This window comes from Calonectris borealis, chromosome 19 (genome assembly GCF_964195595.1).
Source record: "Calonectris borealis chromosome 19, bCalBor7.hap1.2, whole genome shotgun sequence".
NCBI classification, from domain to species: Eukaryota; Metazoa; Chordata; class Aves; order Procellariiformes; family Procellariidae; genus Calonectris; species Calonectris borealis.
Window position 1 is genome coordinate 2,401,400 of NC_134330.1, and position 17,165 is coordinate 2,418,564.

Below are 17,165 nucleotides of genomic sequence, written 5' to 3' on the forward strand. Positions count from 1 at the left end.
GTGATTTCATATGAGATAGGTGACGTGCTGCCGCCATGCACTAACGGGTTAATTTCCATTGGTTTTCTTTTTAACAGAAGTAAGACTGAAGAGCCCAGCACTCCCAATTTATGCATTGCTTATATGGTTCAAGCTTCCAGGACTACATTTCATTTCAGTCCTCACAAGGATGTTCCCAAGTCTGTTGCTGACTTATTTTTAATGAGTTTGCTCCTCCTTGTCTTTTGTGTTTAAAAGAAATCCTGTCTTTAAGACTGTTCTGTTAATGTAAATAAATAGTGGCTTTCAATCACATTTTTTCTACAGGTACATGTTCTAGGCTTTTTCTAAGGGAAGCCAGATTTAGCAGAGATTTTCGAGAACCGCTACTAACTTGATACACCTCAGTTCATTATATAGATGAGGTATCTCAAATAGTTCCTTTTCTGAGTGATGATGAAGAACTATCCCACACGCTGCACTTCACAGTAGGACATCTGAAGTGGTCATCACTTCTGGAGGTGAAGGGAAGAATCTAAGCAGCAGACTGTTCTGTTTCCTCTCCCTCCTATTTAGCTTTCTTTCCCCCCAAACTCTCCAGGCTTGGCCTGCCCGAATGATGCATCAGGCCCTCAACCTGTCCTCTGGTGTGCTCATCCCTGGGGCCCCATGGCACCATGCTGTTGGCCTGGTTTATCGAGAACACCCAAGTGTGCCAAGTGCGAGCTTGACACGTAACACCTGCCAGAAGTATGTGTCCGTGTGGGGAAAGAGGCAGTGAAGATGAAGAGTCAGAAACCACTAAAATATGAAATGTTCATGGTTCAAAACCAGAACTCTGGGCTTCATTTCCCAGTCTGCAGCCAACTGCCTGCCTGCTTGTGGTCTGACATTTTTGATCAGAATGAGTACAATGGCAGGTACCTGCTGACAGCTTGGTCTTGAAACCTTAGTTCTTTTGTTTTTGCAATGTGTTTGAGCTCATCAGATGGAAAGTACCTGCCAGCAGTGGTGCATTGGCAGAGTAGGTAATAACCCCATCCTCCGAATTTCTTTCTGTGGAAGTTTTTGCCTTCAAAATGATCTTAATTTAAACAATGTGTCTGGTTGTATAACCTATTCTAGACCTGAAGGAGCTCAGGAACCAATATACCAGATTAGTAATGCACTGTTTCTGGCACTGTTTGGTGGTTTGGTGGTTTTTAGGGGGAGAAAACATTTTTGAAGAACAGCTTTAAGAGGGGTGTTTTTGAGATGAACTGATTAGTGGAAACTTGATGGCTTGCTAATGCAATATGTAAATATCTAAGAAACTTCTCAGCCTAGTACCAGCAAATGTCCAATGACCTTTGCTGAGTACATCTTTCATTAATGCAGACACTGCTTGTGCATGGTAAAGACGTTAACATGATAGGTGCCATACTGTGTCAAGATAGCGTAGTGTATGTGTCAATCACGTGACTGTGGATGAGTCCCTGGGGACTTGTTGATACGACAGACCATAATTGCTGCAAGGATCGTTTTGACAATCTGCATTTAAAACCCAACACCCCAACAACCCCTTTGCATGGGGCCAGAAGAGAATATCCTTGTATTTTAAATTCAGTCCTGAATTGTACTGACTGTCACAGCCAGAACAGAGATCAGCGTGCCTGCTTTTGAGGAGATTTATGGTTTCATTGGTGTAGATCTGGGGTAGGATTGCAGCCGAACTGTGGGAGCATCCGCACGGGAGCATCCGGCAAGCAGAGGAGCAGCTTGAAACCAGCTCACCGGGATGGTGGTTACCCCCAGCCCTGAGTTGCTCAGTGAGACAAGTTTATTTTGAGGCACTTCAGCCAACATGGCTCTCTGATGTTGGTTGCTCTTCAGTGTCTTCCGACTGACACGTGGACGTACCCTGCCTGCTTGTGGGGATGTCATTCGGCCTCTGTGCTAAAGCAGCCTGGCGCTGACCCGATGTTTGCAGGTCTTGGCCGAGGGAAGCTGCAGAACTTGTTGGGGTGCCGTGGGACTGGAATACCAGGGTGAGACCACAGGTGAGGGCTGGGGAGGCAGAGGCAGAGCTGCTCGGGGGTGCTGTACCCACGCGAGAGGCTGCTGGGTCAGGTCTGAGGCTCGCTGGAGGAGCTCTGGTGTGAGGAATAGAAGCTTACGCAGTCTGTCAGTCTGTCTTGTGTGAGTGATGGTCTTCAGTATTGCAAGCAGTAATATTTACCCTTCAATTTCACAATCTGGAAAAATAAATAAAAGCCCTGTGAGACCGATGCTGTTTGGAGGTTTTACTGTAAAATACAGAATATGGAAAGCTCTTTTTTTGAGATTCAAGGCAGGGGTAGCTCAGTATCTGCCCAAGATGACTCCAGTCTTGGGATTAGATCAAAGCAATCATGTGAGAGCAATCATGTGAGTTAGAACAGCAAGTGCCATCCCTGTCATTCAAAGAAGCATTATAATTATTAATGCATGATATGAATCTTTCTGTAGTGGCACAGCAAGACTATTAGGAAGATACGTATGGGTGCAGGGTGTTTGAGAATGCTAATCAAAGAGGGTCTAGGAAATGTCAAACAGAAATTGACACTTCAACAGCATTAACTGTCAGTCGGTTCCTCTCGTGGATCTCACCAAGGTTACCCCGCTCTTGGCTCCAGCGGTGGGGGAAGCAGGAGGGGCCACTCTGCTGTGCCTTGGGCAGTTACGGCAGATGATGTGGTGAGAGCAAGGGTGGTTTCATGGGTGGAGGTTGGTTCCTTCAGCTCTCTCGGAACCGATGCAGGACCTCGGTGCTGTTGGAGGTCTCCTGGCATAGGTCACCATCGCTCACACCCCAGCAAAGCCGGTCTGGTTTGAGAACCAAGATCAGAGTAGAGCTCTTGTAGGAGTCAGTGTCAGTTTAGCAGTATTTGGCAACAGGAAGAGAGCAGAATTCATTTCTTTTAATGCCAGTGAGAAGCATTAGCTGCTGGGAGTGTCTGGGTGGTGGCAGTCTTGGTAGCACAAAGGTCTTTGCTCTGTGTAGAGAAATTAATGTAAGCAGGATGGATGCCTGGACTTCAGATGAGTGCAAATAAACAAACACCACCCTCCATTTCTGCATTTTATTTTTAATTGCCTTTCTTTAAGTGGTGATATTTGTGTATTGTTCCCATTAGAGACAATTTACGTTCCAGGCATTGCATTATCAGTCCCTTTATGTTTGCTTAGGGAAGAAAGTCTAATAGATTTCTGTTGACTTTTTTCCCTCCCTCCTTCTATCATTTTTAATATGGATCTTGATCAGTTTATCTATGTGGATGGTGCCTGTGCTGTGGGGGCTGTGTGTGTATTTATTCCCGCTAAAGAGGAGTTTAGCATAGTGGCCCATGTTCTGCCTATCTAAATCTCTTCCCGTACCTTCCAGGGAAACCCCTGTGTATTCTAAACCCTATATATGTTTCACGTAACCAGGATTGTATCCCAGTTCCTGGTGATCCTGCAGAGTGTCTTATTACTGGAGCGTTAACTCTGGTACCTGACGTTGCACCAGAGTTGAACAGAAGAAGGCACTTTTCAAACATGTCCCATAATAACTGGTCCTGACCTCCCCTCTTTTGGGGTGTCTCTAGGAGGATATCAGGGTGACCTGCCTGTGGGTCTTTTCTGCAGTGAATTGCAGAGAAATTAGCTACCATTCTGGACTCTTGAATGGGAACTCTAGAAATGGCATTGGAGAACTCTCACTTACCTGCACTGCAGCCTGTCCCCTTGGATGGTCTCTGAATAAGAGGGTTCTGTTGGGGTCCAGAAGGTGACCAAGGGAATGACCAAAACAAGCTCTTCAAGTATCATGGAGACAATCATTAACATTGTTCATAGGGCTAGTGTCTAGATTAGGGAACCCCTAACTGAGGCAGATGGGATTTATGAGTGTTTGCACCATGTAGAATAGGGGGCTGTAATTTTAGTTTGCAAAGTATATTGAGTCCTTTTGATTTACCACTGACTGATGGAGTGACCTTGAGCAAAACACGCAGTCTCCCTACACTGTGAAAGGAGAGCTAGGCAGGAATTTTTTGACAAGACATTTTTCATTTGAAAATGCCAGTTCAGTGAAACTGGAACTCTTCAGGAAAAAGTATCAGTTTTGATGAATTTCTCATTTGGAATTTTTTTGGTCAAATGAAAAGTGGTGTTTTTTGGTTTGTTTTTTTTTTTTTTTTTTGTCCCCAGCTGAATTTTCTTTCCAAATTAATTTTTATTTCTAAATACCTACAACAGATATTTCAGAAGTCAAAAGCAAACTTCTTGACTCTCTCTGATATTTGTTCAGATCTCAAGATGGCAAAATTTGATTTTCTGTTGCAATCCAGAAGTTTTCAAAAATCCTCATCGATTATTGCGAGATGGTAAAACTGTTTCCTCCCAGTAACGTTTCACGTTGCCATCTGCAAACAGAGAGGATGCCTCTTCTGTGTCTGATCAGCTGTGGAGCCCTGCTCCTGTTGTATTGGTGAGGTGCTTTGGGATCTTCAGGCAGAAGGTGCTGTAAGAAAGGCCAGCTCCAGTTGCAGTGTCCATCTGGATGCGTCTTCCCCTGCTGCCTCCGAGGTGAAGTGCAATTGCTTTTTCCCCTTCCCCCTCTGATCTCACCAAATTAAAGCAAGAAAAAGACTCCACCAGCAAGACCTGCTTCTGGATTTGCAGTCAGTAGCCATCTCCAATAACCATCAGGCTGTCAGCATCCCCCCCACCTCCCCCTACCTCCCACCTCCCCCATCACTCACCAAAGGAAAAAAAGAGCTGGAGCCACAGCTTGAAATATATCATGCAATAGTGTATCATGAATTTCTTGTGAATCACATTGGTGAAGCAGGTTTATTTATTTCTGAGACTTTAAATCAATACAAAGTAGGTCTCTTAGTTCTGAAGCTGGGATGGAGTGTGAAAAAATGAGCCCATTGTACTCTTAAAACTTTGGGGAAAGGAGATGACAGCTATATAATTCCATTTACCAGGCACTAGGGGCTTTAATGTGAAGGTGACAGGGAGCTCTTTGTGCATTTAGAGCACCATATCTTCTAAATAAAAGATCTGTAGACTTGATAGTGGAGTATAGCTCTGACTTTAATAATCTCCAAGCATTAGACCGAGCCAATATGTTCCCAAGTCAGAAGGGTCCCCCACCGAACGCTCGTAAATTAAAAGTGCAGGAACTGCACACATTCATAGATTAGAAATGCAAGAAGTGCAGTCCGTCTCCAGGCAGAGAGGAGGTGTCTGCGCTCGCGTCGCCATGCGAATAGGCGGAAGACTCGGGAACGGGTCTGTTCAGGAGCACGGCTCTGGCTGGCATCCTACCTCAGCTTGGCTCTCCCGTTCGGTGTTGCTGCTATTTTACCCTCTAATGACATGATATGTGTGGGGGAAGAGCTGAGTGATAGAAATGAACACTGTAAGATCTGTTGAGGCTTGACTGCACATAATAGCAGTCAGGTTTTAAGTTCCTACATTGTGTTTTCTGATGAGACATTCATTCTGATCATTTCTGCCTGTTTATGAAAAATAGGCTATTTATAGTATGTGCATGTGCCTTTTCTGCTTCAGGTTTCTGGCAGATAATATAAACTGTGGGATGGGAATTGCAATTATTGAAATTATTCGGATAAAAATCTGGCACTTATATTTGATATAAACACATGATATGCTCTGAATAATAACAGCACTTATGTTACATAATGATTCCCATTCAAGCCCTCTGCTGTCATTTTTTCAGATCTTTCATCTTTGATGAAACATATGAGCCAATCAAGTTTGCAGCCAAACCAGCTTTGCCGTGAATGTCTCAACTAACTAGCAACTCCGTTTCTGAAAAGGAGCACAGAGAAAGCAGCTGGTCATCATGGGTTTGAGTGCTAGAAAATGATTAATATGCATATGACATGCCTATAAACCTGTTGAGGACGGTCTTTTAAAGGCTGAAAAGGATGCTAGAATCCTGGCTCTCCTTTGTACTTTCCAAAAGATCCTCTGAAGTAAAAAGAAATGCGGTCTCTCATTATGATAGGGAGAGTGGCTTTTGGAGGACCAAATGACATAAGTGTTGACAATACTGCTGTGTATTTTGTAAGCATGTGGTATCAAAGGTTGCATTATCTGGAAAATAGCGTGTGTTCTTGCAGTCATGGGCTGAGCTTTAACACATGCAGTTCTAGAACTAGCATGCCTTCTGACCACTTCACCGATGTCCTCATCCTTTCGTTGAGCTGGGTCCACAGAGGAAGCATTTTGTCCTGTGTACCCTGTTAAATGCATTGCTTTCTGCACACTTGAAAGGTCTGTCTTCAGGAGCAAAGGAAAGGGAGACTGAGTGGCTCATCCGAATCCGACCTGGGTCCCTAGGGACCGGGAGGCTGTTTGGCATCAAATACGCGAGGAGTAGGTGACGGCAGTCCTGCTTTGCTGGTTACGGTTAATGCTAGTGCTTGAAGGGGCGGCAGGGGAAAGGCTGCTGGTATAAGGGAAAGCAGACCTGTTTGCTGACACCTTCCAGCGAGGGAGGCAGCACTTGCTGCACCTCGCTCAGAAACATCAGACCAGCTGCTGCTGAACTGGAAAAAGGAAATTATATCCAAAATGCAAAGGCACTGGGATAATGTGCAGGAAAGGAGAAGTAACAGAAGTGAGGGGTCCCCTCTAGAGACTTCAGAAAAGGCAAGTTTGGGATCTCTGTGTGGGGCCAGTCACCCACAGCAGCTTCCTTCGACTGGTAGCTTGTCAAACTCTGGGTGGACAGAAACATGGTTTCTGGGTTTCTGAGCTTTCACGGGGTGGAAAGAATTTTAATTTAAAGCAAGTTTTCTGGTGCCAGAAACTTACTGTCTGGTGCTTTGCTGTTCATGGTTGCTCTTTTTTGTCTGTTTTTGCCATCAGATTAAGCACAAAATCAGAGGTCAAATACTGCCAATATTCAGGTATATGCATATTGTGTATCTCAGCTTTAAAATATTGGAACCTGTTCTTTCCCACCCCTCTTGCTGGACCTTTCTTGGTCTCTGGTCTGTGGCAGCTGACTCTGGTAGCTGCATTTTTGACTGTTCCCTTGAGTGCTAGTAACCTTTCTGCTAGGAAGAGCCTGCATTGCAAACTTAACCCTTCCATGCACGTGTTTGGTCGTTAGAGAGGTGCTTTCTATAAGCCTTGGGCTAATGCTACTTTCACTTCTTAACCTCCTACTTTATGTGACTCAGCGTACCTCCCTGGCGGACCCAAACTCTCAGGTCATACCAGATACAGGGTTTAATCCTGTGCAGTCTTTTCTCCCACGAGTTTGTTTCTAGCATTACCTGTCTAACTGTTTTAGCAGCATTTCTAAATGCACTCATGCCTATGTGACCATGTGTCTTATTGAGGAATATCTGAGTCCTTTAATTGCAGAAGCATCAGTTTTGGACTTCTCCAGCAGATGTATTCTCTTTCACCCTTGGATATTTTCTTGCAGAAACATTTATACAGCAATATGCATTGCACCATTTAAGATTGTTAATTGGAGATTGAATTACTTGTCAGCCTTTAAAAATGTAGTCCTCTGAGGTCAGAGATGAGGTGGTTAGCAGAGCTGAATGGATGAGCTATTGCATTCATTTTTTTCTCAAGCCCAATGATCATTGTCTATAAGCTGGCTAGCCCTTCAGTGCCTTTTAACCTCTGGCACCCAATTCAGTCTGCGGCTGTGTGTGTGAAACGAGTTGGCAGGATCTCTGATCGTTCCTGAGAAGACAGAAGAGCACACGTGCAGAAGCAGGTTAGGGGACCAAGACCCAGCCTAGCAGGATCCCTGGAAGACAGCCTCTTTAACCCCTTGGCTGCACGGTTTCTGCACCAGGGAGTGGAGCAGCTTGCTTTGCATTTGGACTGTGCTTCAGGCAGGGCCTGATTTAGAGCTTGCGTGTGCCCATATTACATGTCCCTCCTGCTGCACTCAGCACAGGTGCACGTGCACATGTGTGGACACACATGTCATACCAATGAAGGCAGCGAGCGCTCATTGGTACAACTTCTAAATGCAGCTTGGGACTGCGTTGCCTCTGCTGACAAACACCGACAAGTAAATACTACGCTCGCTCAGTACTACAGAGGGATTTCATTTGCACAGGCCCTCACAATGCTCTGCCACTTCACTGAAATGTCTGGAGCACTCGGGAAAAGGAACTGCATATTTATCTTGATCTCCAAAAAGGGATTTAAGGGCGAGAGCAGGCGGTATATTAGACTGTTTTCATTGCCTGTCAGCAGTGGTAAACCTGAGCTGTCTACAGTGTCTCTAGATAAGCAGCAGCAGAGGCCCATTTTGCATGTACATACGTTTGCATTAGTTCATAGACGGGGAGTTTAAATCCTCTTTATTTTTATTTTCCTCTGTGGAAAGCATTTAGCTAGGCTGGTGCCTGGCATCTGGAGGCCTGTGCTTTCCTTTTCCTTGAACCTAAATCTATGCTGCTGTCTTTTCTACCATGCCTTTTCATGGCACTGATTTTGTTAGAGGAAGATGAAAGTGTTTGAGCTCAGAAGGGAGACCCGGGAACATCTCTGTGCAAAACCACAATGCTTACATTGGCTTCTAAATTTTTGGGCTAGTTGCATAACTTTTGTGCCTCTGTTTCTTCTGTACATAAACCTCAACTGACATCGGACTCACGGAGAGTTTTGTGAGGATAGTCCAGTGCTTGTAAAATGCTGAGTTTTGGGAAATGCCAGGCCACCGGGCCTTTTCTCCTCCGAAGGAAAATAAATTTGGAGTTAGCAAATGATAGCATTGTGCCTTACCAGTTAGGCAGTGCTTTAGATGGGCACAGTGCCTCCCTGACCCCAGCTGTGATTAACTGATGTTGTGCAGGAAGAAAGCTAATTGGTCCAGTGTAGCTTTATAACCAGATCAAAATTTTCTATTTTCATATCCCTTCAGCACCTTCTTACTTTCAGCCCAAAAGGTCAAATCCTGAGAAATGTGGAGTTCCTCTGTACTGTGGGTGAGATGAGTTATGTCCTGAGCGCTCATTGTAGGATGAGGATCAAGTCAGACCCAAACATCCCTTCCGTGGGGAGCAGATTGCCTTGGGCTCTGGGCTGCTCTTCTCTTGGGGCAGCCCTTCTTCCTAAAACGAGCTGTGCTGGTTGTTTGGTGGGGGAGGGCAGGTTGTTTGTGTGTGTTTGAGGGATTTTTTAAGATCTAAATGAAGCAGGTATGTAATGCCCTCTGTCTGTTAGAAAGACTCAACCCATAAAAATAACAAACGGCATGTATTTGCTAGAATGTCAAAGTTATGAGTTTATTTTGTAATGATGTGCTCCTGCCTTCATGAGGTAAACTGGCCGTGGCAGAGGTGTTATTAGTAATATGGACTCAGTGGAGCAGAAAGCCGAGTGACCGAGAGATCAGTGTATCAGTCAGTGAGAGGGCAAATGGAAAGAGACAGCAGGAGAATGAGAAAAGAGCTTGCGGTGCCTGGGCTGAGATTAGAGATGGAGCCGTGCAAGAGAATTGGAAGCCCAGCAGTCAGAGTCTTATTCTTTCCAGTCTCTCTAAGGAGCTGGTGGGGCTTTGTCTTTGCTATACCCATCTTTATGCTCGGTGTTGTTTTTTCCCCCAGTTAAAGGTTTAAATGGGTCCACCCTACCAGTGGTCTTAGTCGGAGCAGTTTTGAATTAGTGAGCTGAGCTCAGGTCAGCACCCAGGAGACTTGGTCACATATCAGCTCCATTGCTGCTTGGGGAAGGGCAAGTCGTATAACTGCCCTCTGCCTCCGTTTCCCTGCTTGTATCATTCCCCTTGGGGATTGCTATTCGTAAGATCTTACCTGCACACAGGGTTTGGGAAGGTCTGTTGTGAGTGGTTTGCTCCATCCTTTGGTGTTGAAGCGATCAAGACTTGCTGCAGGGATGGGCTTGTATGCATCTGCTTAGTCAACACCTCCTTGTCACATCCCATCCTCTGACGGTTTTACCGTTTTTCTTTCAAAAGGTGCTTGGACGGGAAGTTTATACCTCCAACAACCAGCTGGGCGGGATCCAGATAATGCACAACAACGGAGTGACGCACGGCACTGTGTGTGATGACTTTGAAGGAGTCTACACTATTCTGCAGTGGCTTTCCTACATGCCAAAGGTAATTCCTGGCCCTGCAGGAGTGCAAGGTGCCATTACCTATTCACTTCGTTCACAGGCTTTTGGGGGGTGGGTGGGGGGCTCTCGGCATCTGTGGGTTTTTTCTGTATTTGTACGGTGCCTAGCAAAATGGTTTAGGCCCATGATCAAGGCTGCTAAGCATTATCATACCGAAGAACACAAAGTAGTTTTTGTCTTAAAGTGCTGCAGGAACTGGGATCCGGGGCAGCCAGGCACTGCCTTGGGTACTTTCACATCACTCCCCTGGCGTGCTGCCCTCAGTTCTCTGGGCAACAGGATTTTATGTAAGCAGTGGATTGTCTCTTACTGAAAAGACTCTAAAAGTTCCCTTCCGAGGCAGTAATTTGTAGGAGTTGATGTATATGTGTAAGCTGCTCTGCAGCCAGGAAGGCAGCAACAAGAACACGCAGGTCACCTTCCTTCAGGAAAGAGTGCATAGAATGAGTCAGGTGGCCTGGTCACCTTTCAAAAATTAAACTGCAACCCTCGCTAATGCTGGCTATGCCTGAAGTTCAAGAGCAAATGAAGTACAATGTATGCCATATGATGCCAAAGGAGGGTTTGAGAGAGTGTATGGAGCACCCTGGAAGTTTCTTCAGGCTCTCAGTGAGTCTCTGGGATCCCGTCAGTCAAAGGGTTGTGCAGTGTGGGGGAAAGAGGACTCCGATCAGGTCCTTTAGAGCTGGTGTTTGGTGCAAAGCCATGCAGGAGAATTACTTCCTTCAATCTGTTTCTTTTTCCCGTAGAGTGTATACAGCCCTGTTCCTATCCTCAAAGTCAAGGATCCTATAGACAGAACCATAGAGTTTGTTCCTACCAAGACTCCCTATGACCCTCGCTGGATGCTGGCTGGACGCCCAAGTCCAAGTACGTAGATCTTTGGTGGCCAGGATACGCAATAATGCATCTTGTTTCAAGATTGTTTGTCAAGGCTTTATGTCTGCAATCCAAATATATTTCAGAGTTTATAAAGTAGTTAGTTCTAAACAATTTTAATATAATACATAAAAATAGCATGTAAATTCTGAGTGCCTGAGGACACTTACCATTATTAGTTACTTCTCTAAATTTTCTTTTTTTTATGGTTCAGAGGAAAGTCCATATACAAAGGGTCTGTACGCTAAAGGAATTCCTGCAGATCTTGGAGAATAATTGTATTGGAAATGCTGCAAACCACTGGACCCCCATGCATGCTTTTGGGGTTGTGCAGCCTGTGTACAAGCTGCAAACCGGGTGACCATTATGCCTGCTGTTATTAATGAGTTTAGGGGACTAAAATGAGATTTGTGATAAACTAAGTTTTCTGGTTTTGGATAATATTTTTTCATCATCTCTTAAGTAATTCATCCAGCTGTCTGAGCGCAGCTAACGCTGGCTTCCAAATCGAGTGACTTCAGATTTTAATTTAGTGGAAGCGTTAAGGAAAGCAGATGATTCCCTGTGATAAGTTAAAGCAGATATCTTCTAGGTGAAAAGTTAAAGCCATTTATTAGAGGAGATATTGCCGTGATATTCTTCAAACTGACGCCCGACACGAGGCCAGAATCTAAACGATCAGCTTTGGGCTCACGATAAAGAGATAATTTTGAAATGGATGGTCACATTTTACAGTGGGGCCACAGAGGCAAGGAATGTAGAACACAGTAATTACAAGTTTGGTCTTGATAAAACACTCTCCATCCTGTTTAAGTCAGCAGAGGTTAGCTTGCTTGGATCTCCACTTTTAATTGGTTTTGGACTTGGGTTTGCAGAAGCAGAGGTGCTTGTTCAGATTAAAGCATTCCTCAGAAGCTGTGTGCCAAGGGGTAAAGCTGGGAGGGATTTTGGGGTTTTGTTTTGTTTTTTTTTTTAAGCTTCATGAAGCCCCAGTGGAAAGCAGGTGTCCCCAGAGAGTTGTCATTTCTGTACTTGTCTGGGTGGGTAGAGTATCTTGATGCCTTGACTTTGGGATATACAGCTTATACAGGCTGGAGGACTGCAGAGAGCGAGCTGTTTGCAAATCTTACTTGGCACTTCCCAATACAGCATCAGCAGTCAGCCCAAATGAAAGCTCTCCGTCTTGTCCTTATCTGTTCACTGGAGTAGGGTCCAAGCTGAAATACTGGAAAGCCTTCCTGCCAAGGTTTTCCTGTCCGGAGAGTGGAAACAGTGCCATGCCACTGCACAGGTCGGCGTCGTGGAGCTTAACTCATTCATAGTGTCTGTTGTGTCCACTTAAGAAATGCACGTGGAATGTAGACAAATACACTGTAAACTGCCACCCCGCTTCCCGAAGGGGTAATGGTCATCCTGAGGATTTTATTTGAAGGAATATGTGTGGATTGTTAGTGTACAGATCTGTTGTTGCACGTGGGGGCGGAGAGATACTGTCAATATATTGGAGTTTGTGATGCAGGAGGAACCCCAAGTCTGACACTGCACTGGCTTTATAAAGGGTAAATAATACTAGTTCATAGTTAGCGTGCTCAGGGTGATCAAGCCCTCGTACTTCGGGGTAGAAGCTGATTGTCTGCAAGGGCCAGGAGGAGTTTATTTCTCTTAGAACTGCACAGTCATCTTGGTAATGTGCTCTTCGGGACAGTTTGATTTCTCTCGAGCATTAGGAAGTTGCTGCCTTCTTTGGGCAAGAGAATAGGTCTGAGAGCATATGGGCTGATCCAGGATGGTGACTCTTAAAGCATGCTTTAGTTTGGGAGAGGTGCATCTGGTATCTTCTATGGAGCAAGCAGGCTTTTGGTATCAGAGTACTTCATTTCAGTTTTTCTAAAAGTGTGTGTGAAACATGCTCAGAGATGTGGTCTAGTTTTAAAATGTCATAGAAATTTTTATATTTAGTTCCTGAATTTCTTCAGCATTCTTTCCTAAAAGGAAAGATTAGGCAGAATCAAGGAAAAATGTTAGATAAGTTTTAAAATAGAAATAGGCATTTTGAAAAACATCTTTAATGACTGTACTGCCTTTTGACAAATGTTTGTAGTGTCTTGAAAAAAAGTTATTTATTTAAAAGCACGCAAAGTCCCTCTGCTATCCGAACCCCATCGTTTAACAATAAATGATGCTTTTGCTGATAAATGACTGTCTTTATGCAGACTAGCAAATGAAATAAGACATGATGGCTGAAGGCAGACAAATGCTCAGCTGTCTAATGTTCCCTTGTATTATAATCTATTTAAAAATAAACAAATAAAAAGACAGTGCCAAGTTCTCCAGTTGGCATTTTTAAGCAAGTTTCAGTTGCTCCTTTTATATTCGCTCTTCTTTCTTCCCTCCCTCCTCCCTCCTCTGATATTTCCATTTTTTTCCCTTCCCTTTAGGTCAAAAAGGACAGTGGCTAAGTGGTTTCTTTGACAATGGCTCGTTCCTGGAGATCATGCAACCCTGGGCACAGACCGTTGTGGTTGGTAGAGCAAGGTAAATTCTACGAGGCATTTTAGACATCTGTAGAAATCAAGTTTTCATTATGCTTTGCGTTTTTCTAGAACCTCCTTTGAAAGTTGATGGCTACAAGTAAAAATAAGTCATTACTTGAATAGGATACTTCTTTACCACATGAATGAAGCATGGTCTGATCATTTCTCCTGTTTTGCTTGGAGGTGACAGCTTTAACACGCACAAAAGCCAAAAAGAGAGAGATTGTTAAAAATCATGGCAGACAATATATGCTTCCCTAGGTACATGGTTGCATAGTGAGGCCTTCTTGCAGCTCTGACTTAGTTGAAGGTACATTACGCCGTTTATTGTTTTGCAATCTTATTTGACTTGCAAGAAAAGTTCAGCTAAAACTAGAGCAAATTGCAAGAAACTCTGCATAGAGAAGAGCTTAACCTGAGGTTTGCGTGGAGTAACTTGCAGCATTTTCCAAACCAGCACCTGCCACAGCTGATCTTAGTTGTTTTGCATGATGCAGAGACGCGTAGCTCCAGAGACCTGTGGCACTCGCCTCCTCCCAAGGGGAGTCACTTCCCCGTACCTTGCTGCGAAGTGGCACCTGTGCAGGATTCTAAAATGTTCCCTGTTGCGTTGAGATTTAGATCCCTGCCTTGAAAATATTTGCAGCCTGGGTCATTCTCGGTGTTGCGGGTCTGTGAACTCTCGGAGCTTGCAGGAAGCAGAAGCCTGGAGATAGGATCCTGCATTTTGACAGAATGCAAATCACAGCTGGGCTCAAAACCCCCTCAATCACCTCTTTCTAGTTTCTTTAGTGTTTTGCCCCCTCCAAAATGGCACTGTGAGTTTCCTGATTTGATTGTCTACCTCCTCTCAGAATAAAGTCATTTTGAAAGAGTACATTTATCTCCCTTGAGTTTCCACTACAAGTGCCTGAGCTGTCCAAATGCAGCGTGCTTATCCTTTGTCACTCTTCGTTCCTCAGACTACCACCACCTCTCCTCTCAAGACAGAGCTTCATACTCCTGCCTCCAGCAGACTCCCAGCTCCTAATTGATGTCAGTGTTTTTGGTTAATTGTCAGCCTTTTCTTCTTTTTTGTTAACAAGTGAGAGGGGAGAAAAAAACCTTAAGTGCCTGAATGGGATCCTGGAGGCTTCAGGTGTTACACTTAATGAGATACAGTCGTGCCCGTGCATGACGAGTGTTCAGAGTGCTTTAGTTCCTAGCAGAAGTCTGCATCAAAGAAAAATCTTTTATTTACAGATCTTTCACCTCCCGTACTGTCAGTATCGCAGTGCCAACAATCCAGAGCCAAAACACCTGATAATGCTTACAATCTTCTGGGAATCCTGTGGCCACCCCTGGGGTCTGACTCCAGCCTCTAGCCTCGCCAGATTGGTGACTCAAGGACTGACCATAGTACCAGGACATCCCTGGTGATGCTGTGTTTGATGACCAGAGCATTCAGTGGGAGACGGGGAGAGACACCACTGTTCTGAAGCACGCAGCACAACTGGGGTAGCCAGCTAGGCTCCCAGCCAGTATAGCCATGAATCAGTGCTGTTTCTTATCTCCGTTATGTTGATAGCACACGTGGGCCCAGAGTATTTGGCACTGGGAGCTCCCATTTCTCTTCTAGACTCTTTAAAGCCACAGCTCTACAGAGTCCTCCTGATGAGGGTCAGAGAGCCAGAGGTCATGCTGTGGGATAGCAAAGCTTATGGCATTCACTAGAACTCATGTGCGACATCTCAGAGGCCTGTGTCCATTCTGGACATCTCTAAAATAGCCATCAGGAGCTATGCTAATATTTTAATGAAATGCTGCATAATAACTGAAGGAGGCTTCCAGATACGAGAGCATGCTCAGCAAAATGTCCCTCTCTTGCTCTTTTCTTAAGACTTTTGAGGGTCTTTAATGGGTTTGGAAGGGCCTTAGGACTATCCTCGTGCAGAATGTGATATGGAGAAACATACCCGTTTCCTCAGATACTGCATCAGGGCAGGAGGAGTCTGTGCTCGAGACAGAGCAAGGTGGTAGTGATTGGGCTGCACAGCTAGAGACGAGCTGCTGCTGAGCCAAAGGGGCATTCCTGTGCAGCTCAGCTCTGCCCTCGTGGAGTTTCATGTCTCTGACCACTGCTGGTCCCAGGGGTCTGCGTGCTATTACCCCTGAAGATCCTTTCCACTCAGAATATCGTCTGATCCTTATACATTGTTGAGAGGAGCCAAAAATACCTGCTGACTCCACTCCGAATTGTAGCACGTAACCTTGGGATGTCCTGTGACCTTTTGATACACTTCAGAATTTTTATCTGCCATCCATGACACTCTAAAGTTTTATCTCACAACGTCCTATAATTATTTAAAGGCGTTTAGGTTTAAGCAGTATACTGGGGGGCAGTCAACGATTTGGCAAAGCTAAAAGGTCTCTGTCCAGGCCCATGCTCGGCTTCACTTCCAGTTCCTTTCTTCGGACAAATTCCAAGTTGCTTTGGACTCTCACGTACAGGTATATATAATACAAATAAACTGACTTCTTTCAAAAGCAGTGGCATTTTGAAAAAACAAATATGAATGTATTCTTCTGGGATTGTTACTGTAAGTGCTGCCAAAACTCATCTTTTGTATGTATGTTTGGAATATGTGTGCTGTTGGCTGTAAATTGTCTTTTATTATTCTATGGCAACTTGTCCAGGGACACACTATAAAACAAGATGTAGCATCTTCATGTGCTAGCCTGATAAAATTTATATGAAGTATAATGGAAAACAGAAGTTGTTTTGAGCTGTTTTCAAGTTCAATAAATAACTGTAATACTTGGATAAAGATGTTCTTTATTAGGTCACATGGGCCCTAATATAGAAGTTATAAGTTACCGATTTAAGACGGCTTCTGCAATTACGGGTTTCTAGGCAGACTCTTAATCATAGCGAATGGGAATATTTTCAACCCCCTAGTGCACATAGGCCTTGTCGCTTTTTCTGCCTGCAGCGCGTGTCATCCAGCTGGAGGTGGTTGAGGAGAGAGTGTAGGCTCTGCTGGGACTCCCGTCTTGGGAGCAAGCAGTTGTCATCGCCAGCCAGATGCCTTTTGTGTAGAGGAATGGTTAGATGCTGTGGAAAGTGGAGCTGAGCATCCTCCCTGGTGCCTACGCTGCCTGCCCCTCCCTCCGTCCCTGCACCCTTCCCACCCTTGCAGTCATCCTGCAGCAGAGGGTCTTGGGAGGAGGGAGACGGACAAACCCAAACCTTTACCCATCATTCACCCATACCTCCTGGAGTGGGAGTTTTTGTAAGCAGTGGAGGTTTAGGGTGGCTGAGTCATCAGCATTGCTTAAAGATTCAGCCTGTGGATGTATTTCATCATCTGACAGTGCTTGTGAAAACGGGGATTGGGAAGCCTTGGGTCTTCGTGTTTATTTTTCGTGGTCAAGACCATCAGGATCAAAATCTGTCTGGTGGCAGATGAGGGGTGGCGGAGATGTAGCTATATCATTCAAAATTTGGGCCTTGGCTTATTCTATTTCGTTTTTAGTATGTGCTAATTTTTAGAACTAGATTTTGCTTTGAGAACTGTAAATTCTACTCTGAAATTCTCCAGCCATATCCCTAAACTCTTCAAAAAGGCCAGA

General features: G+C 44.7%; 1 protein-coding gene across 1 annotated transcript in view; it reads left to right on the forward strand.

The window, feature by feature from the left end:
• The window catches only part of ACACA (acetyl-CoA carboxylase alpha), a 136,181-nt gene that overhangs the window by 91,377 nt on the left and 27,639 nt on the right, over window positions 1–17,165 (forward strand). Inside the window, 3 exon segments of the mRNA XM_075168367.1 lie at window positions 9,980–10,123; window positions 10,890–11,010; window positions 13,458–13,554. Coding sequence (XP_075024468.1) covers window positions 9,980–10,123; window positions 10,890–11,010; window positions 13,458–13,554 — 362 coding nt within the window.